At 36.2% G+C, this 23486-nt stretch overlaps 1 protein-coding gene and 1 long non-coding RNA gene across 2 annotated transcripts; one reads left to right on the top strand and one right to left on the bottom strand.

The window, feature by feature from the left end:
• Positions 1-1552: 1552 nt before the first annotated feature.
• On the top strand, positions 1553-23024 carry LOC124644963 (G-protein-signaling modulator 2). Its single transcript, XM_047184659.1, has 10 exons — positions 1553-1769; positions 2821-3050; positions 3169-3447; positions 3964-4203; positions 5834-6098; positions 15429-15614; positions 16913-17154; positions 20073-20271; positions 20502-20687; positions 20870-23024. The coding sequence occupies exons 1-10, from the start codon at positions 1725-1727 to the stop codon at positions 20921-20923; spliced, it is 1926 nt and encodes a 641-aa protein (XP_047040615.1). The 5' UTR covers positions 1553-1724; the 3' UTR covers positions 20924-23024.
• On the bottom strand, positions 15302-20625 carry LOC124644965. The gene is made up of 2 exons (XR_006986130.1): positions 20491-20625; positions 15302-15619 (listed from the first exon to the last, which is right to left on the bottom strand). It is a non-coding gene; the product is annotated as an uncharacterized LOC124644965 (long non-coding RNA).
• Positions 23025-23486: the final 462 nt, after the last annotated feature.

The following is a 23486-nucleotide window of genomic DNA, read 5'->3' as shown; positions in this document are numbered from 1 at the left end:
TGCCTTACATAGACTGTTATATTTTTTAAGAAATTAAATATCCATTTACACAGCTGACCAGGCACGCGTAACTGAGACATAACTTCTACAAGTATAGTCGGATCTAGACTGTCAAATGCAACTTGAACATCTAGAAATACACAAACAGTGTTTAACTTTCTATCTTTTGCATGTTTCAGATCAAAGATTGAAAAGTGAAGCTGTCAGCAACTTCGTCCTCGACGAAATCCATATTGAACATGTGGAAAGATGCTGTTAGATTCCATATAGGTACCAATCTAAACGATTTTTAATCATGTTTTCAAATATTTTTCCTAGACACGAGGAGAGTGATACTGGTCTATATGAGCTGGCAAGCTTTGCAGGTTTATCTGGTTTGAGTATTGGAATGAGACATTGTGTTTTCCATGGCTGTGGAATACGTTTACAATGGCAAAGGCGATTAAGAACATTAAGAAATATTTTTTGCGCGGATTCATCTAAATTTTTAATAATAGGTACAATATGGAAAATCATCTAAACCAGGTGTAGTGTCTCACCGAGATATCAAACTCATGTTAAATTCTGACCATGTAAAAGGAAGTAATAAAAATTTTGAATTTAGATTGTCATTTTTTAATTTAAAAATACTGCCTAAATTATGAGAATCTTTTAAATTACTATAAGGTATCTGATAATTTATCTAGAAATGGAGAAACAAACTCATCACTGTATGATTTGTTGCCAGTTCTTATACCTTTAAACATTTGAAGATAATTCCAAATCTTACTTATAGGTGTAGTTCTATTAAAAGTGTAAGTTATCCCAACCTCTTTGTTCCGATATAGTTCTTTTCTTAAGCGCATGTTTTCTTTTGTAATCAAAATAATTCTCCATAGAAGGCTCACTTCTATAAAGTTTTAATGCATTATAAAAGGCAATTACACTTTCACAAATGTCATTCTACCAAGGACCTGGAGGTCTGCTTTTAAAATGAGGCACCTATTTAATTTAGTGAGTTTAGGAATTGTCATCTCTTTTAAAGTATCTAATCGAGATATCAAGAACGGCTGAACCCATTTAACTGAAAATTGGCAGGGAGGTAGTTTAGAGCCAGGAGAAGGACATAAAAAAATAAAATATAAAATTTATTCCGGACATATAGCGCCATCTATTGGTCAAACCAAAAATCTGCCGGAAGTCACTATTACACGCGAACGAAGTCGCGGACAAAAGCTAGTATTTAATAAAAATGTATTTTGAAAAAAAATCCTGAACCGCGCTAATTTAAAGTTCCCGCCAGAATATATTTTTTTAGCTGCCACACTGGATGATTGCCAGTTACAAAAGTGAAAGTATGGGAAATTAAAATAAAGTTACTATTTTTCAAACCATTGATTAACTTGCAAATAATCTTCTGAAACTATCCATGTTAAATAATTTAAATGAGACGTTAGAACTTTTAAAAATAAAAGAATATGTTACTGTCTATGGTTACATAGTTCGTTCAATATCGTTCAACACATTCATTCAAATAACAAAGCTCATTCTAGCCATAGATCAGTTCAGTTTCTAAATGAACCAATCCATGCCGATCTACTCAGATTTACTTGTGCAACGACTGTTCACGCCCAGCAAAGTTAAATAACAAAAGTAAATAAAACACAATAACTATGAGAAAATTCTGATAGTGTATAGATATTTTTATTTAGTTTTATCTTTTCGTTATTATATTAAACCTGAGGATGTCTGTGAGTGCTAGCGCCGAGAATCTTTCAACTGACGCACAGGTATGTTAGGCGTATTGTGTTACTTTAACTACTTTTATATTTTTTATATTGTTATAGCATGATTAATTATGTAGAGTAACTGTATTACTTTGTGAGTGCATAGTGAATCGAAGATTGTTTTCCCGTTATTAAAATGTAATAGTGAGTCATTGCGAAGGGGAACCTAATACGGAAACTGTGACCTATAAGTGTGGACATCCGCATGCGACGTAGTACTGATTCCCGCCCCGAACCCGATTGATTATGCGCGTCTCAATATAATATGATGCACAGCGTCATTCATTAAAACGTATTTGATAAGAACATCGAATTATTTATCAGCAATCGCGAGCATATGTTTGACACAAAGAAAAACTTTGTCAAAACTTTTTGAAACTTTCGTAATTACGACACTTGTTCGCTTGTTTTATCTAACTTATTATAAGCTTGATTATGTTCAATTAGGTTCACAAAAAAGTTTATTTGTCTTTTGGCCACTGATAATTTTAATCTTAGTGCCTAATTTTGGGATGTTTTTAAGAGATAGCCCTATTTACATTTAGTCATGATTCATTGAACTTGTGAACTTTGTTTCAATATGATGATTCTTAATACAAGTCAATAAGATCCTTAACAGCTTGAAAAACCATGTTTTTTCAGTACAAGTTAATAGCATCCTCCTGTAACAAACAATAGATAAAAACATAATTGATGTGTTATTCATTAAATTAACGAACACTCACCATTCTGTGGTTTATTTACACATCAAATAGAATATTAATCACCATTATTTAAATGACTCAGGCATTGAGAGAAACAAATGTTGTTTACATCTTTTCTTCAGTTTGTTCGATGTATTCATTCACATTTATGTGGAACTGTATCATTCTCTTATTGTGAGCTTTGTTATCTAGATGAACAGTATGTGCATCAATAAAAGTCATTAATAAGGTTGAAAGGTTAATCAACCTTGTATTTGTCTTTACATGTACAGACTATTTTCATGACTAAAGTCTGCCTTTAGACTTTGAATGAACCAAATTAAAACTTGTCTTATGATGCTGGTTTTCAGAGCTGTGATGGTGGCTCAATGTGCCTGGAGTTGGCGCTGGAGGGAGAGCGACTATGTAAGGCTGGTGACTGCCGAGCAGGAGTTGCATTCTTCCAAGCCGCTATTCAAGCTGGCACAGATGACCTGAGGACCCTAAGTGCCATATACAGTCAACTTGGCAATGCATACTTTTATCTTGGTGACTACATTATGGCTATGCAGTATCATAAACATGACTTAACTTTAGCTAGGTAAGTATTAAGTAATTTCTGCATAATTATAGCTGCATTTCTTTTGACTATTCTATCCTCACTTTAAAACAAAAGTAGAACTTTGTCCTCTGATACATTATTTTCATGTCATTTTCAGGACAATGAATGACAAATTAGGAGAAGCAAAAGCTTCAGGCAATTTAGGGAATACATTGAAAGTGATGGGCAAGTTTGCAGAGGCTATACAATGCTGTAAGCGTCACTTGGAGATATCTCGAGCACTTGGTGACAAGCTGAGCGAAGGACGAGCACTTTACAACCTGGGCAATGTGTACCATGCACAAGGCAAGCAACTGGGTCGAGTGGGGCAGAATGACCCAGGCCACTTCCCCCAGGAAGTGCGTGAGTGTCTGCTGCAAGCAGTATCCTATTATGAGTAAGTATTGTTAGTGATAGAACCTATATTTTTTATCATTTCGCTATATCTTGGCATCTCATGTATCTCAATCTTCAGTAAATTTTAAGAACCCTAAAATTAGAGTACAACAAAAATGTGCATGTGTCTCTAACTGTTTATTAAATAAATTGAAGTTGTAAAGTTGCTTTTGATTATTTGGCTAAAAGGAAATATTTGTGTTAGTTTTAATCTGTATGAGGAAAGCTATGCCTGCTTCCCTGCTGGCACAAATAAATGAAAACAACATGTAGGCATACATCCTAGCATGTAACACATAACCAAGTTTGTAAATATTAAATACAGGTATAATCATCGGCAGGGATATTGAGCCCTGACCTTCACCTGCGCAGAAGCGATCTATTGGTTTATTGTCTTGTGTGTACAGTGCGCAAAACGATCCCCACTCTTCCGCCGAGAGCTCAATATCCGTGCCGATAACTATAATTTGTCACACAGCAGTCTGTATATAAAATTGTCGTTTATATCACTCTTCAGAGAGAACCTCGAGCTGATGCGCAGCCTCGGAGACCGGCAGGCCATGGGTCGCGCTTGCGGCAACCTCGGCAACACGTGCTACCTTTTGGGCGACTTCGCTCGCGCCATCCGCTACCACACTGAGCGATTACAAATCGCTCGAGAATTCGGCGATAAAGCAGCAGAGAGGCGTGCCAACAGCAATCTCGGCAACTCCCACATATTCCTTGGACAGTTCGAAAATGCCGCTGAACATTATAAGTATGTACCACCCAAAATAGCGAATGTATCACAAATAGAATTCCTAGACAGACTGCATGACTATTTAGTAGAAACGAAATAAGATCATGCAAGTATGATTAGAGAGTTTCAAGCACGCTTGGAATGTAATTTGCATGCAGATTGCCACATTTAACATAGTGTAGACAAATTGTATTGTACATTGTTATTATTTTTACCTAACAAAGCTTTGCGCAAAACAGTTTTTAATAGGAACACGTTAATATTTTGCCATAATGGGTTACATAGTTGGTTATTATGCATAAGAATGTTGCCCGCCGAGGTCGGTCGTGCCGACTGTCGGTCTTGGACAATCGAACTGAATCCATAAAATACAAGTATACAGTAATACTCTGAGTTGTTATGCATTACTGCGATTTGAATTTCAAATGCCTGTTTACAATCATAAGCGCATTTCGTAGTTGAGGAAACTTACCAGTTTTCAAATGGGTGTAACATTCGTAATTCTTACAATGGATATACTTACTTACGATAATAAGCAATTGCTAATTTGTATATTGTAACTTTTTTATAAAGCGAATTGTATTTGTAATATGTTACAATTGAACCAATTGCTGAGCTGTTTTCCATACTATTGACATAGTAATGCTACTGTTCACTAAAAACTCAAACTGCTACCCATAATGTCTGACATGCAAAAACATCTTTGCTTATTAATGAGGTATCTAATAATATTAATTTAATCAAATTACTTAATTTGACAATATAGAATCAGTGAAATAGACCATATATTCTTTAACCATTTGGTATAGAAACATAGACCTAGTTAATTATTTAGGTTTAAAATGACATTCTTAAAACAAAATGCTATGCACAGTTCTGATGTTGGATTTTTTAATATCTTTTCATTACTTTTCTTCAGAAACGAAAGCATAAATCCAAGATATTAAATAGGTAGGTACTAATTGGTATTCTGAAAAGGTTTTTGAGCATGATACTTTTGAAATTGTTTATGAAGATAGTTATACACTATTTTAACATCTTGTAACATGTATATAGGTACTAAAAATGTTATGTTATTCTGCTGGTAGATCAGTATAGCTAACTGAATGTTACTTTGTTTTTTTGTTCATTTAATGTAGAATGGGTAGTAAGCATGAGGTAAAGTACATCTTAAAACGGTGGTGTCTTACGGCCAGTTTCTTCATCAAAAGTTAAAGTTATGGCTAAAGTAATGTCTAAAGTAAAAGTAACGGTTAAATTCAATTTTTCTATTAGTTTTGCTGTCACTTTAGCCTTGAAAAAACGAATTTGACCGTTACTTTTACTTTAGACATTACTTTAACTTTAACTTTTGATGAAGAAACTGGCCGTTAAGCTACAATCTTGTACATGACTTTAGGTAAATTGTTTTGCGATATTTAAGGTTCTATCAACAATTGGTTTTCTCTGCTCTCATGTGTTTAACAATATATTGACATTCAAGAGACGTTGTTGACCAAAACATTATCTACAAATGACATACATATCTGCAAACGTAGTGTAGTATGTGTACCAAATACCTTTATCACGACAATAGTCAACCGCCGTAGCAATAGCTTGTTGAGATATAGAATAGCCGTAGCAATGAGTGTTGTGATATCACTTGCAGACGCACGTTATCATTGGCGGAAGAATTGGGCGATGCGGCGGTTGAGGCGCAGGCTTGCTACTCTTTGGGCAACACTTACACACTGCTGCGAGAGTACCGCGTCGCCGAAGAATATCATGCACGTCATCTAGCCGCCGCCCGCCGTCTCCAAGACCGAGTGGGTGAAGGCCGAGCCTGCTGGTCCCTAGGCAATGCCCACGCAGCACTCGGCAACCATGAGAAGGCCCTGTACTTCGCCAACGAACACTACAACATATCCAAAGAAGTGAGTTTTGTACAAGGTAACGCTATTCATGCAGTATTGGTGTTCAGTGTGCGTTGAATAGTGTAACTGCGACTCAATTATGATACTTTGACATGTACAACGTATTCGATTGCCTTTTTTCGGCGGCATATTGCTGCATACGTTTCGCATCTTTCCCGCTGAAACTTTCAATTGTCGCAATGTTTATTATTCAACTGTCAAAATTAAGAGTAAATCGATTTAAGTTATCAGATGTCTTCTACCGTAATTGGGGCGCAGGTGTTGCAGAATAGGATAATTAAGTAGAAAAATAATCGAAACAACTGCATGCTGTCCGCTAAAGCAGCCGTTTAATCTCGACAAAAATTGAAGGCGCTTCAGTCCACACCCGTAAACTCTTGCATGAAGGTTATTATTCTGAACGCTCTCATAAAAATGTAATGAGGGCTACCGTTTTTTGTTTCACCAGATGGCGCGCCTGTAGCGTGAGGTCCACCAAAACTTATATTTACATTAGATTATATTAAATCATATTTAATACAATAGAACTATATTGTGAACGTATTGGCGTTGCCACAATGTTGCGCAGTGCCGTTTTGCTCGAAAAAGAAAGGCGGACATAAGTTTCCAAAAGATAAAAGTGTGTTAAAGCAGTGACATTTATAAATCCGTAATCTGTAGTTGCCATAATTAATCTAAAGTACTGTTAAATATGTGCAATATTAATTTAATTAGAAATATAAATCCGCGCGCGTAAAAACAAAGTGACATTTGACGTTTCGAAGACCTCACGCTAGACAAGCGCCTCTAGCGGCGATTTCATACGCGGTAGCCCTCGATAACGCACTACACAAGGAAGCCACAATTACCCTGCTACTGTAGCAACATTCACTATGATGCAGATACTTAATGCGACAGAGTTTGCTGTTGTTGAGTGTTCCCAATATATGCTTTCTCCTAACTCTGAAAACTAAGTTTTGCTCTCCAGCAATTTCAATCTTCAATCTGAAATGATAAAATCATCAAATTATACAAAGGAATTGTTAAAGGACAATGGGCACAAATATATGGGACCTGGTATACCCCACCAATAGGAATGTCATATATATCATTGGATAGGCCTTTTTATGTAGGACAAGATTTACTATGACAGCTTTGCTGAAATGTTTGTCCGTTCTGAGATATAGATCAAAAACTGTGCTAAAGTTAGAACTAAGTAATCTATTGATACCTCAAGTTTTTAAAGGAAAATCTAAGTACTAATAACTTTAAGTCTTGTAAGTACTACTGTGCCCGTTAGGATCCATAATTGTTACTATTATGTAGCATTTCAACCTTTTATTGTACCAACTGGATGTTGGGCGTAGTGAGAAACCGCACCAATAGGAAAGTCATACATATCATTGGATAGGTCTTTTTAACTGGTACAACATTTACTATGACAGCTTTGTTCTATTGTTTGTCCGTTCTGAGATATAGATAACAAACAATCTTAAAACTGATGCTAATCAATACTGTAATCTGATTTTCTTTCATATACAAGACTTACACTTAGTAGTTCTTAGATTTTCCTTTAAAAACTTGAGTTATCAATAGATTACTTAGTTCTAACTTTTGCACAGTTTTTGATCTATATCTCAGAACGGACAAACATTTCAGCAAAGCTGTCATAGTAAATATTGTTCTACATAAAAAGGCCTATCCAATGATATATATGACATTGCTATTGGTGGGGTATACCAATCTGCCCATTGTCCTTTATGCATGTTCTGCCTGTGGGCGGCAAGTTATGGATTCCTTCTGACTCCCAGGAGTAACTCTCTCAGGCTACACCCACAGCGAGAGGAATAACTGAGTTAATAAGGGCATTACATAAGTTAGTACAAAGAGGAGTATACAGGAGAAAGTAAATAAATAAGATAGTTTAAAATGGAAGTACATTAGGGAATACATGAGGAAGTACATAAGAGAGTACAGGAAAACAAGAAATAAATCTGACAACACAAGCAAATCAGGAATGTGTGCCCACTCCAGTAGACCCGTGACTGGGTCAACAATTATTATTACATATATACTTTCCACGTAAACTCGAATGTCAAATTCAGACAATATGTTTGCAGTCTTGTTTTTACACTTAAACTTACATAAACACATCTAGAACATATCAAGTCCCATCTAAAGAGATACATTTTGCAATGAGTTTGAAGGAACGGTGAGCGCACCAGTGTCTGCGCAAATGCTTGTGCATTATAATATGTTCTGCGCAGCTGGCTGATCTCCGTGTAGGTATGCCGATTATGTATTGTTATGTAGCCGATAATCGGCTAGGAGGACATCATCTTCAATTATTTTGCATTTTGTCACTCATTCACAGTTCTTATATTCATTCATAAAATCTTTTAATACCATTTACATAAGTAACACACATCTGTATTCATTTCAGACAAGATTGTCTGCATTCAAATGTCTTCAGTATAGTATACAGAATTACTGCTATTTGTTCTGACTCATCCCAATGCCGCATGATGTCAGTAATAAGTGAATCATCTATATCTAATTGTAATCTATTGTTTTTGGTTAGTCGTTGCACTAAACAATTCGAACTCAGTTTTCGGATACAATTGTACTGTTACAATAATTCTATGTACCGTACAGAACTCAAACATTACAAGGGTCAACACGAATTTTGAGTCTGCGTTCTGTACCTCTGATTTTGATTACTTATGCCTAACTAATTAAAGAAAAAGGTTAAAAACGCTAAACCCCATAAAAAGCAAAAAATAACTTTTAACACTTCGTAAGTACCGACTAAAGCATGTCAGACTAGACTAAATTTTGTCGTGTCGGGGAACCGCTCTAATTTATTAGCCTAACGTTAAAAGTAATTATATATACTTACTACTTATAATTTTGTATATAATTTTGTTTAGATACGTTTTTTATGAATGTTGTAATTAGGCAGGTATCATTTGATTTATGTAAGTAATTTTGAAAATAAAAAGCGGTCCCCCGAAACCTCAAAATTTAGTTTAGTCTGACATGCTTTAGTTGGTACTTACGTAGTGTTAAAAGTAATTTTTTGCTTTGTATGGGGTTTAGCGTTTTTAACCTTTTGTCATAATAATTGCGTACTTTTTTTGGGTCGGGGGTCTTTTTAAATTTATAATTTAATTTTATTTCATACTTTTTGAAGGAGCTCCTTAATTTTTCCTTCTTTCATTTAATTTATTTTATTTTAAGATGGGTTCGCTATATGCGATCTCGCTCAAAGGAAGCTGTTTAACAATCCTCATGACAAACTGGCTCTGGGAAAATTGCACTGATTGAGAAACAATAAAGAATAACCTTTGGTCATTCTAGATTTTCAGCAAAAATATAAATCGGTTTATCCGTTTCATCCCATTTCCAGTATCAGGTTCTCGTCAATTAGAAACATAAAGACAACTAGTCAAGCCAAATTCAACGAGCCCAAACTCGATGGGTTTACTAAAAGGCAGTTCAGGGTTACGTCTCCTATCTTCGTGCCCTAAACAGCAGACCAGCTCAGTGGTTCCAGAAGACATTAGTGTTTCAAATTACAGATCCCACATATGCTTGCAAGTAAACTGAGCGTGTAACATTCCTGTCACACCTAACAAACGAGCTTATGACCTTGTCGACCTGAACCGATTTCCACCAAACATGGCTAAGAACACTCCCGACTGATATTCCTTTTAAACAAAAAAAAACCGCATTACAATCGGATCATCCGTTTGGGAGCTACACACACACACAGACACGTCAAACTTATAACACCCCGTCGTTTTTGCGTCGGGGGTTAAAAATATTTTTATCTAATTTTTGCTTTTGTAGTTACTAAAACGAAATTTATTTTTTTTATAAATTATCTCGTATTTTTTTTATTTCAATTATATGTAAAAGGAAAACAGTTTTGAATTCACATATTTTTATTGACTTTAATTATACAAGACGGCATATATAAACGAACACAAAAGAATACAAAAAAGACTTTAAAAATGGAGAGACTTAGTATTTCTTCTGTGTAAGTTGGAACTTTTTCGTATAAGCCCCCAAATGTAGTCACCCATCATGTTTTCATTATATTGTCCTTGATAACACTTTTCAAAGTTCATTACATCTTGGTGGAAACGTTACCCTTGCTCTTCTGAATATGCACCTAAGTTGTCTTTAAAGTTATCCAAATGAGAATGTAGCATGTGGACTTTCAAAGACATTCTGCAACCCATAACTTTGAAGTTGTGAAGCATATCAGTGATAAGGTCCGGGTAAATTAAAATAAGCTTCATAGGCTTCACAAAGTCTCGTATTTGACGACAAGCAATTTTTCTGGCTCTCACTTTAATGAATTCGCCGCAAATATAACAAAAAGAGTCCACGGGATTTTTGCACTTTTTGGAAGACATTTTAGGCCTCACGACACATAAAATACGTTATTCCTTTGCAAAGCGCACGCGCACGCTGCCGGTGACAGTTAGTCACTCTCGCTGCACACCCACAGCCTCCACTACCCCTCTCTGTATCTTATATGCAACGGCTCCTGAAAAAAACTGCTAAAACCCTATAATATTCGTTTTACATTGTGTAAAGGTACAAAAGCAAACTTTATTTATTATGAACAGAATTTCTGCTTTTTATTCGATGTATACAATCAGAAAATATTCACTAAATAATAGACTCAAAGAAAAATATTTTTTTTGTTGACTTGTGTTATACTACCACACTGTGATATCCACACATTTATACATTATGGTTACATGTCAGCTATAAAGTATAGGTAAGTCGTGATCAAGGAAGGGTGTCTCAAGTGTGGAGCTAAGACTCCAGGAAGTCAGGAAGTATAGATATTTATCTCACGAAAGCGGTTAAGCCATACTTGTGTGTGTAAATGTACATATACATTGTCTTTGTAGCGCACAGTAGTGTCGAATCGACGCGACAAACTTGTCCTCAAGCCTGTGTCCAGCATAATACCTAATAAAAGTTATATCAAGAATATTCGGTCATGCTTTTTTTCTTATGCAGTTTTCCAGATTGCCCAGATTGATAATCGCGAAAAATTAAAAATGATCGCAAAGTGTGATGGTAATAGAAATGTGAAAGGATTATACACACAGAACAAAACCAGCCTTGGTGGTAACCCAGTCATAAAATTATCGACAAACCAGGTTTTAACCTAGAAAATGATGTTACTATTGTACGACTATCATAAACTTTTCAAGGTAAAGAAGAAAAAACTGTGTACATCGTATCGTTGTGGTACCGTTTTCTAAGAATTTTCCTAAAAAATATTCTTAATGTTTTAACTTACCAACCCACATCACCCGAAAAAAATGGGAATGAAAAATGATTGAAATCAATAATCTAAGAACGAAATTAAAGTTTAGCTTGTTAAAACAAATGTACATGTTATGGACCAAGTGATAAATTGGGCAGTATACATAATGCCCGGTCATTATGAATAATGCCCAATATGAGAGTGCAATTTGATAATAATTATTCAAAGTATCAAATTGACCGGGCACTATACATATTGCCCGTGACCTTTTGGGCAAAGTAATACAAACATATTTAATTTCATTTTTTTATTGTTATTGACATTTAACTTAAAATAAACTAAATATAACACATCCCATATCAATTGACAGAGTATAGAAGTAAGCATGCAACATGCAGCAAGCATGGCTTCTGTCACGGCTCCGGCGCTGCGGGGCTCCGGCGGTCCCATGCGAGCTTATCGTCGCAGATGGTTTTCACGCTCACCACCGCAGCTTCGGCTTGCTGGCCGGCTCCCGGCCAGCCTCAGCCGCGGCGGCGAGCGCTTCAACTACCTGCGCCTCAGCTCGCAGGCCGCCTCGCCCCTCCGTGCCTACGCGGTTTTGAATTGCACTCTAGGGGTAGGGCAGACAAGACTACGTGGAGTCGGTTTTGCAGCGATTCGTTTTCGTCACTAAGTTCAGTTTTTAATACAATGTTTTGAATCCAAATTAAATTCTACCATAAAAAAACGAGCCAAGAAAAATGCGATCACGAAAAACGAGGCCGAGTTAGTAAATTAGATGACAATTGTCCAATTAATAGTTTTGTGGCTAGACTTATAATTTCCACTTAAAATAGAACATATAATTTAAAACAATAATCATAAAATATGTAGCAAGTAACAGGATTTATTTATTAGAACAACTGCCACCCTCGCACCGCATAAAATATAGCTTTATTATCAAATTGCCCAACTGTCATGTAGCAATATAATAATGCCCGTACAATGTGATAAATAATGAAGTTAAGATAGTTATTAATCACTTGGCCCGATAAAGCTAGACATTATTCATAATGCTCGGGCATTATAAATAATGCCCGAATTAATCACATGGTCCATAACATACATATGAGAACACACCACACCATCCATCATCATCCAAGCAATGTCGTCATTTTCTTTTATAAAACCTTTTTTTTTTCTGTAGCTGTAATGCCCTAACATTACAGCTACTTATTACCTAATTATTTCATTTCATCACCATGAAACGCTGAAAAAACTTACCTATCCTAAAAATGTCACGCCCTTGCTGAAATTGCTTTATTTAAATATTAGAATTAGTTAACAAAGACGTAGAAAGTGTCTGCTTGTAATGCTCCTCTTATTTGAAATCTTTATAGCAATAATAATCCAGTTTTATTTTTTTTATTATAAACTCAAAAACAAATATTTAAAATAAGGCTGATAAATCAGCAATTTTCGAAAGTCAAAACAAAAGACAGACAGCAAAACGCCCACCCTTCACCACTTCCCGTATTTTTCAATTCCCCAGCAAGTATAAAAATCAATGACCATTAATGTCAATTTATCATGTAAACACCAAAAACAAATACAGCTACAAATGCATTGTACAAGCACTAACTTAGTTCCTTTTTTTAGAAAAAAATTACAGAGGTAATAGGCGGGCGACTTCGTATAAAGCACTTATATTAAATGGGTATAATTTTACAGTCGGATCATTTTCATATTAAACTAGCTTTTGCCCGCGGCTTCGCTCCCGTCAACTGACTTCTCTACTTTACCCTATTTTTTTTTCATAAGAACCTTCTCCTGACAATAACAAACACAACAAAAAAAGAATTAGCCAAATTGGTCCAGGCGTTGTTGAGTTATGCGCTTACCAACACATTTTGCGATTCATTTTTATATTATAGATAACATGTGCTCGCAACGTAACACTCATGAATCGACCTGCCGAAAGCCTTAAAATAGTTGGCGGCAAACCCCATGAAACTGTCAGTCAATTCTCACGTGGTACATTGAACCGAACATCGCCAAGACTGTTGCGTCGCACAGTAGAGCGGGTCCATAGAAGCTAGCGGAAATACATAGTTTTAAAATAAAAATTACCGTTTCAATAAAAATGGATGATTTGATATAATGTTCGTACAAGCCGAAAGCGATTTAAGTAATTTATGAATAAAGCCTGAATTTTAGGAAACATGTAATGTAGCTTAATAACTTCCCTGTCCCATGAGTCATTGTGATACACACCGATTGTTAACTATTGTGTCTACATCGTGGACAGTGAAGTGGTTAAACGAATTTCAATGCATGTATGTTATGTTTCTTCTGAATAATCTGCAGAGCAAAATCATTCATTTGTTGGTCCACGGTTTCTAGTCTGGTTCGAAGATCTATGCCTAATCTCACACTAAAGTTTTCAAGCCATTATTTTCCCTACGTGTTTACCACACAACAATCGTCTTTAAAAGTTTGTGAATTTTAATTTTTCAATATTTTGCCCGCTCGCTTCTATACTTTGGACCCAATGTGCGTTGTTTGTGTGCACATGCCTCCCCCGGGCCAACGTCAGGCCGTCTGGGGGCCCGCGACTGCAGTCGACTCTAACCGATCTATTACGAAGCCTTCGCGCCTAAATTCAAAACGCTTTGATTGGTCATTTCGACGACTTCGCGCATGCGCCCATTTCAAACAGTACATACTGATAACTAACTACCTGGCTAGTTCAAGTGGTTTCCGAAATCCCGCTCATACAAAATGTGAGTATAAAATTAATAATCGAACATAATTATCCAATAAAAGTATAATATTTTTTTACATCGAAACATTCTCGGGGAACGAAAATTATCAGTATTGTGTTTTGTTAAATAATATAATAAACAGTCATAAGTTAGATAATTTATAGTGAAGTGATCTCGGCCGGTCCTGTCTGGGGTCGAGCTCTGCCATTGGTGCACCTAAACTGTAGTCAATGCATGTACTTCGTTAACTGCATCTAAGATTACTACCGACCGCGGACTCTTAATTAAAGTGATATAAGTTTATTTGAGGTAGGTCAGTGTCGAAAGAACTAGTAACTTTAAAAACAAGGTAGAGATTCCGTTTTGGAAACCGTTTTACGATATCTGTATTTTTTTAATTATTTATTTGAGAGCTCTCTTTGTTTAAATTTACAATATGTGGATAAATTGAGTTTCATAAAATAAATTTAATTGAATGTATAAAATAAGCATGCATTCCCCGAATTTTTAATTGAGTGAATTGTATGTTGGGGGCTATATAGCAGTGATCGATATGAGCTGGGATTAATTAATTAACATGATTCAGAAAACCTATTGACCTATTTTATATAAAAAATAACCAGGCAGTAACTAACACAAATGATGATGCGAGGTTGTTAATAGGCTTTTTCGGCGAAACAACTTAACCGATAAAATTGAATCTTGGTACTGAGAGATGTAAAAATATAATATGCACGCTAATTAATATTGGGAGATATTCAAAAGATTTTCGGATCCATATTCAACAGGAAAAGTGGTGAATGGGCGATATGCTGCAAACTATAACTTGTATTCTGTATAGGTACAAATTAATTGTCTACCAAGTTGTGAATTTTTAATTAGTTGTATTGACTTGCATTGTTACGTGTCCTATATTAGATTTTCCTTTGTTCCCTATTGTCTAGGTACTCGGTATATCCTAAGTTCTTAACGAACCTGTCAGTCGTTGTGAAGTTTTCCGGGAAACTTAGGCAGCATGTAAGGATATCAAATAAAATATGGATTGCAATTACATATAGTAAGCTAGCGTATATCATAAAATTACCCGCTTCATCGACAAACGGTTCATTATTGATCTAGTCAAGGGACATCATTATGTGGCGAAGCGACATTAATGATGAAAGAATAAAGAAACGTGAACGTTCCATAAAAATGGCCTCTATATTTACACCTTTCTCAGAATATTTACACTTCACATTTTGAATCTTTAAACAGTTGAGGCTATAATTATTTGTATGTTACATAAATGTGTTTGTTTGTTGTCTGCAGCTTGGTGACGTTCTCGGAATGGCGACGGCTCAGATGAACATCAGCGATCTGCGTAAGGTGCTTGGGATGCCAGCGGAGACGGAGTCGCCTCCTGCGCCGACCTCCGACGACGACAGCGCGCCTCGCACGCCTTTCAACGCGCTTCGAGTGAGGCGCCAGAGCATGGAGCAGTTATCTCTCATACAGGTAAACTACAAAAACAAATAAAAATACTTCAAGAAATAGAAATGAATTCCTACCTTTTCCGAGCCTTTTACCAACTATGTTGGGGTCGGCTACCAGTCTAACCAGGATGCAGGTCAACAGGATGCAGCTGAGTACCAGTGTTTTACAAGGAGCGATTACCCGTCTGTCCGCCTCAACCCAGTTACCCGAGTTGCTAGTGGCTTCTGACTACCCGTAACGGCTGCCAAAGATGTTCAATGACAGCCGGGACCTGCCTTTATGACTGTATTTTGAAGGAAATTCTTTCTTAACAGAAATAGAATAATTAGTAATTAAGAAACGATCTCTGAAACTTTACTAAAATCCATTCAGTTGACAGAATAAAAAACGTTTATTTAAAGACTGAGTCGAATATTCGGAAGCGTATTTATTACTAGTCTTATGCAACGGTCTCGCACGACCGCGGTCTTGCCAGTCTATAAGTTTCAATTATTATTTAGTACCTATTTGAATTATGTACTCAGATCATATATATTTTTTTGTTTTTAGAAACTGTCCATTCGAGCTGTCGTATTGTTTGACTTTAGTTTGGTTTTGTAGTCAACAGAGTTCAGTATCTTGTAACCCTATTCTCATCTAATCGGTAATTAGGAATCTGGTTTCCAGCCTTAGAACACTTGGTCTTTTAAATCTGCTAAAGTGCACCCCATCAGTGCCTCCAAGTTTGTATGCGAGTTTATTGGTTTAAAATAAGTGAAGTAACAATTTTTTGATTGTCAATTAAAACTGGTAAAAGTTCAAATAAATGAATATTTGTAACACAACCAGCACGTAAAATACATAATCCCTTAAAAATAAATTGCCCAATCCTCCATATTCACTTTGCTGCATTTAATAAAACTATTATAATTGAAAGCCTATGTCTCTTTGATGATTACTGCTCGCAATAGTTGTCCAATTAATCCTTCCCTGAAATCTGGACTCATTTCAATAGATTCTGAAAAAAATTGGATAAGCTTTCAATTTCAACCCTATGCCGAAGCCATAAAAGCTACAGTCCTAACGTGCCCTAACATACACCTGATGTAGGTCAGTGCTAGTAGGGATGAAATTCTGACCCGCGGCGGTCCAGCATTGCTTCTTGGGACGCCTGCCGTATCAGTCGTGTCGAACGACCGAGTGTTAATAAATTAATTTTAAAAAAACTTATCGATCATGGGGTCCAACCAGTCGAAGGTGACATTAGTGCTAATTTATCTACCCAATAATTTGCTGTGACATTTTGATTTTGTTTTTCTAATACCGTGAACCTCGTGCAGATAACACCCGACGCGAAGAAACGAGAAGAAGAAGCCGAGGCTGAATCTAAGACTGAAATCGCACGCGCCGAATCTGAAGACAACCCCGAGTCGTTCTTTGATCTCGTGCTGAGATGCCCGTCCGGACGAATGGATGAGCAGCGAGCAACGCTTAACTGCAATAAGGAGAACCGACCGAAGCCGAAACCGGCTGCTACCAAGGTCCCGTGGCCCGCCATCACCGCTCCTGGCAAAACTATTGGGTGAGTACTATTTAAAGTAAAGTTTTGACTTATCTAATCTACAAATTGACAATGTTTTCCCGTGGTTTCACCCTCGTTCCAGGTGTACTTCTTTCCGCTTCGGTATAAAAACTGGCCTATGTTAATCGAGGATAGAGTAGCTTTCCATCAACGAAAGAATTTTTCGCATCAGTTTTGGAGCCTTCATATAAAAACCAACAAACAAAAGAATGTTTCCTCTTTATTTAATTTATTAGTGTAGAAGTCTCGCTTACTCTATTTTAATAATATGCTTACATAATAGAGTGACCTAGATAGAATTTCACATGTCCTTTTGGTGAAACCTGTAATTGAACCTGGCGGACTAGGAGAATACTCTCGCTTACATTTTACAGCTAGCGTAAATTGATGTTGGTATTTCCGCGAATGACAAAGGTTTAGAATGCTTTTTGTATATAGATTCGTAGAAAGGAATTAACGCTGGTGTGCGTACCTGTGGCTGGTAAAATGGCACACGCATTTATTGTTGGGATATCAATCAATTGGATCTCGATCTAAAGATTATCGCAGCTTCGATCGATTATTGTCCAAGCTAGTGGATGTCCAATACTCTATTTTGTGTTGGATTCTTCCAAGATTTTAGCATTATCAGTCTTGCGGTCCCCAGATTCAGTGGGTAAAATACCAACCCCTCAAGTGTGACTGTGGGTTCGATTCCAGGTCAGACAAGTACCAATGCAACTCTTCTAAGTTTACATCTACTTTCTAAGTTAATCTTGGAAACCAGTGACTGTGTTTCGGAGGGCACCTTAAATTGTAGGTTCCGGCTGTCATTCAAAATTTTTGGCAGTCAGACTAAAAAATGTCTGACACCACTTTTACCAAGGGCTATTTAATTGCACGGGTTAACTGGGTTAAGGAGGGCAGATAGGCTCCTTGTAAAACACTGGTACTCAACTGGTTAGGGTCAGCTCAATCCAACATAGTTGGGAAAAGGCTCGGGAGATAGATGGTCCTCTGATTCAACTACTAACCCACTAAGTCATTCATAACTATAAGCATCTAAAAGTTATGGTGACCTAGCGGCAACTGCATCTGTCTCTCAAGTATGTCGATTCTGGGTCAAATTCTATGCTATATATATTTTTACAACTTGACGAAATATAGAAAAAAATCTTAAGGAACTTTATAGTGGAATCTTAAGGATTATAGTGAACTCCGAATTATATAATCACAGGTTTGAACTAGTGAGAGTCCGATGTAAAGTATTTTAACCTCCTTTGCATCTGATTCTAGTAATTAGTGCTGTCAGATCCATTTTGAAACCTCGGACTAGGTCAAGCTGATAATGAAATTGTGGAGTCGTGGGATTTTCTCTCGAATGTCAGCCCTACTGAGGGTTTAGGAGATACGAAGGTGATTAGCTTTAAATCCCATTTCTATCATCTGCATCCGAATCTGCTGCTATTTTGAGTTTATCACCGTATCACCTGTACGACCGTAACGCGCTGAGTTTAGATATATTTGGTACAAGCATTTGTAGGAATTTAGAAAATGTGTCACGCAACAATGTGAGCACCTGAAATTTGGTTATTGAAAAAATTTGGAAATGCAAACTTTTATTTGATTTTTTTATTTGTTATATATCGAATTCATATATGAACATGTAGGCACGTGCACTCGTTGTCCCATCATCGGGTTATCGAAAAATACATATGTTATTTATTTAATATGCTGAACTATAACTAAAATATAAACAATCCTCGCAGCAGCTAGTTCGAAATATTTTATTTGTGAAACCGTAGTACAAAGTACAAGAACAGATACCTACATAATAGGTATAGATTATTAATAAGTAAAATTTCTGCGTTCTTAATAAAAATTAGGAAAAAGAAAATTATTACTTGCATACATTGCTCACAAAATTAAAACATTACACCAAACCAGTACTTTGTTTCCCTCAGCCTGCAATATTATTTTTATAATCTACGTAATGTGAATGGACACTTGTCTCTTATCTCGAGATATCTCAATGATTGGTATCTACACGAAACTTATCTATCTGACTGCGCGTGCCTCTCTGTGGTGACGACACAGTGTTTATGCGTGCCAATCATTAAGTCACATCTTCTATCAAAGAACCTATTTTTATACTCTTTGTTTGAAACTTCAATTCATATTTTTTTAAGTCGGTGTACTGGTTAAGTTTGTGATGAAAGAACATGGCGGAAAATCAGGGTCAGTATTTATTGTCATTGTTCCACAATTTTCGGCTTCACTTACAAGGTTTGCGTTGTTTAAAATTTTAGAAAAATAAGATAATACAGGGAAACTGTAGTAGGTGTAATGGCCAGGTGAAATAAAGGTTATTTGGTGATGCGTACTGTGGAGAGTTAAATATAATTACATATTTAGCATATTTGAGTCTCGTCATGATGTGTTAGCACTTGTGACGAAGATGGGTATAAGAAGCGGCGCTAATTTAGCTCGCACGTATCAAAGGAGGTAAGGTTTGACTGTTGTTATCTATTACAATAGACAGTTTCCTATAGTTTACTCGTGCCGTGAAATTAAAGTAAAACATATTCTGAAGGGAGTAGGTACATTTTCTGAGGACTAGAACGGTTGAGGTATTATTTTAAATTTGTAATTTGTAAACTGATTGCTTAGTTTTTGCTGCTAGTGATATTATGAAAAATTAAATTTTATATGCAGTGTCGAATTTAGCTATTTCCAAGACTTGTTCCCAATGACTAAACATCCTAGGAACATGAGTAGGTATACTACTTAAAACTTTTAAATGACTATATTCTTTTTTATTTAAAAAAAAAAACCTACACTAAACCTACTAAACCTAAATATGGGTTTCATAAAACTCGCCGTCCACGACAGGTAAAGGTGCTTGACGAACTTTCAATGTAATGAAACGATATTGTCAGGTCTAGCGATGCTATGCTGGATATGATCAACAACCTGCAATCCGAGAGAATGGACTCTCAGCGTGCAGAGTTGCGTCCCGCGCAGAAGAAGCCCAACAAGGAGCCAGCGCCGGGCACCTCGCTGCCGGGCCTGCGCCCCCAGCATACTACCCGCACCAAGCCCGAGGACGACTTCTTGGAGATGATTGCTCGTGTGCAGGTATCTATAAAGAATCTCTTCTTAAATCTAAAAACTTTTCTTAAATCCGCCTGAAGCATTTCGATGTCGAGTTTTTAACAATGACTACTGGGTACCAGTCTACATTACCGGCTTTATATCCCTTTCATGGATATTTGAAAATTTCAATAAATTCACACAACTTCGGCCGAACAATCGAGATCCCTATATAATTCTTTCGATAACTTGATTAAATTATACCTTTTTTACAGGGGTCTCGCCTGGAGGATCAGCGCACTGAACTGCCTCGTCAGCGCACTGAGCAAGCGAAGCCGCGCCCTCGGCCCGAGCAACCGCAGCAGCAGCAACAGCGCCCCAAGGGCACTGTACCGGATGACGACTTCTTCATGCTGCTCATGAAGGCTCAGGGCGGCCGCATGGAGGATCAACGGGCTTCGGTAATTATATTTTCTTCGACTTTTTAGAAGACCATGTCCTGGTACATAAGGCTTAGGAAGAATCATGATAAGTTTTAGTCAGTATGAATCGGACACTCCCTCAACACATTTGATGATTTTCCACCAAAAAAAACGTGTCCAGTATTTCACATTATAATATCAAGCTTAAACCTTCCTTTCAGATCCCGGTGAAGGAAAATCGCTCCAACAAGAACGATCCCGCCGCGAAGAAGTAATGTGTCACACCCTCAACGGGCCGTAGCTGTGTGTTGTCCTGCGCGCCTTCTGTCATCAGCAACGATACGATGTTAATTACTCTTCACTAAGTTATCGCACATTGTACATAATATATATTTAGGCGTTTACTTTGCATGTATGTTGCGTTTGCGGCCTAACGCCCGGCGAACCCCAAGTACAGTATCATAGGTAACTCGGTGACCAGCAGCCTGGTCGCTCGAGGATGACTCTGATAGTGCATATCAACACTTCATAGTTAGGAACAAAACTATACTTAAGACATACAACGGTCTAACACTCGAATGATAAAAATCAAATCTCAATCCGGCCACTTTAATGAAATTGATTATTATATTTGATTATTTAATCATTCATTAAAATTTTAGAGTAATCGTATTTATAATCACAATATGCTGCTACTTTTTGTAAACTTGTAAGTCGAATTGAAGTGGTGCACTAAGTGAGGCTAAATTATAGGTACATGATAACAATGATATGATATTCGTCCGTTGCTAAATAATTTACTTTGCTACGTAAGTGCCTGACGTCTATGTCATTTTGTTATTTATAAGTACCTATTTGTTAAAGCTTTTAACACTTTTGTGTGTACTCACTATTTTTAATTACACCAATATTTTATGCTTTAAGTGACTTTGTGTCGATAAATTAATCATCATTATGAATTTTTATCTCATAGATGATATTTATATTAAAGATTTTATTCGGTTAATTATTATTTACTTATTTACACATGACGTAGTCTTTTGGCAGACGAATAATAATTCATATTAAAGATATTTTCCGAATTTCTAATGTTAATTAAGGTAAAATTATGTCGCTCCACTTTTGGCAATAATGTTATTTATCAATTTACACAAACTTTAGTTTTAGGTTGTAGTTTTAGGTGACCAATATCAATAATGTTTAGTTAATTGTCAGTTATAATGAGTGATGTATGTTGTCAGTAACGAATCACTGCGCATCGTATCGTGCTAGTCCGCCTCCGCCTCTCGTCACGCCCTCTGTGGCACCTCCACACTTTGTCAACGTCGCTAACTGCTCGATGTCATCACTATTCCAAATTCTTGTTGGACAATCTACAACATTGACTGAATTATAATATTCTTTTTTCATTTTAATAATAACGTATTTCGAGGAACCAAAAATTATGGTTCTCAAAATTCATTCCAAATGCATTTACTGTGTATTTTATTTTATATTTTCAATCAAGGATCAATTTATAATGTCTATTCCATTAATTGACTACTAATACAATTTTACAGTTCATCAACATCCGTCTCTTCAATGCGTAAAGTCCGTTTTTTAATCAAATTAGTAAATTGACATATTTTTGGAAAGATTATACATAAATTATGTGTTTCGATTGATATTTAATTATCACACATCAAAATTATTACTAAGAAAAAGATTTAAACTAAAATAAATAAAAATTATAAATGTTCTCTTGAGATGATAAAAGTTCAGTATTCAGCTTCAAAAAAATCTGACACCCTGATTTTGGAGTTTGACATTTACCACTTGGCAATTTACTAAATTGAGTTAAAGATGGTGTTTAGGTACAACTTTCGTGCTCTTTTTAAAATCTGCGTGTTGTTTCCCCAGTGCTAATGTGATTCAATTACCAAATTGTTGTACTTTACTGTCATTCTATGTGGATAAAACAAGTTCATGTGTTAAAAATAACATCACAACTATTTCGACCACGGTTTTGGATCAATTTATATTACACTGACTGGCAAAAGCCACACTGATTGTGGAGATGAAATTTATGTCAAATACACCAGTTGTCGATGAATTTAGACTAGAGCCCACGCCACTATTGAAGTTCCTACACGACGATAATATCCTTGTAAAATCGCCGCAATAATTGTACATTTTACGATTATACAACGCATCAACTCTGTAGGACTTCTTTCGTGACGCGCTCTTAAATTAATAAGCATTTTGATTTTTAACAATGAACAGTTTTGAAAACTATTTTAAAATAATTTTTGTTCATTGTAAATAAACCTAATCTAAAGTAATATATAAGTGATTGTTATTGAAGGCCAATAAATGCCAAATTGCACATTGAACTAACATATTTGTTTCATTTATTCTCTTCCCTCAAATTATGATACGAAAAGCCAACCGCCAGAACTGCAGTTTAGTTTATTAATTAAATATGGGTGAACGATGAATTGAGTGAATTAATTTAGGATGTACCCATTTTGCTGTAGCACCCTTAAGTGCGATAAAATGAATCTCTGAACCATCCCCGTGGAATACAAATTATTAAAATATATATTCCTAAATAGGTAATTCATTCATTCAATGAAATGAAGTTCAAGGCTACATCTAAAATATCAAGAACTAATTCTAATGGAGAGATTCCTCTTAAAATATTCGCTTACAAAAAATGTGTACGCCTCGGCGCGAGTCGACACAGCTAAATATAATGTATTTGCACACTTTTGGATAATCGCAGTTTAACATCCAATTTGTTACTGTTTGCTATTTTAGAGCGAGTAGACCTAAAGAAACATGTGTGCTTCACAGTGC

Source organism: Helicoverpa zea, chromosome 31, assembly GCF_022581195.2.
Source record: "Helicoverpa zea isolate HzStark_Cry1AcR chromosome 31, ilHelZeax1.1, whole genome shotgun sequence".
NCBI classification, from domain to species: Eukaryota; Metazoa; Arthropoda; class Insecta; order Lepidoptera; family Noctuidae; genus Helicoverpa; species Helicoverpa zea.
Note: the sequence above shows the minus strand (reverse complement) of the source record. Positions and strands in the feature narration are given on the sequence as shown.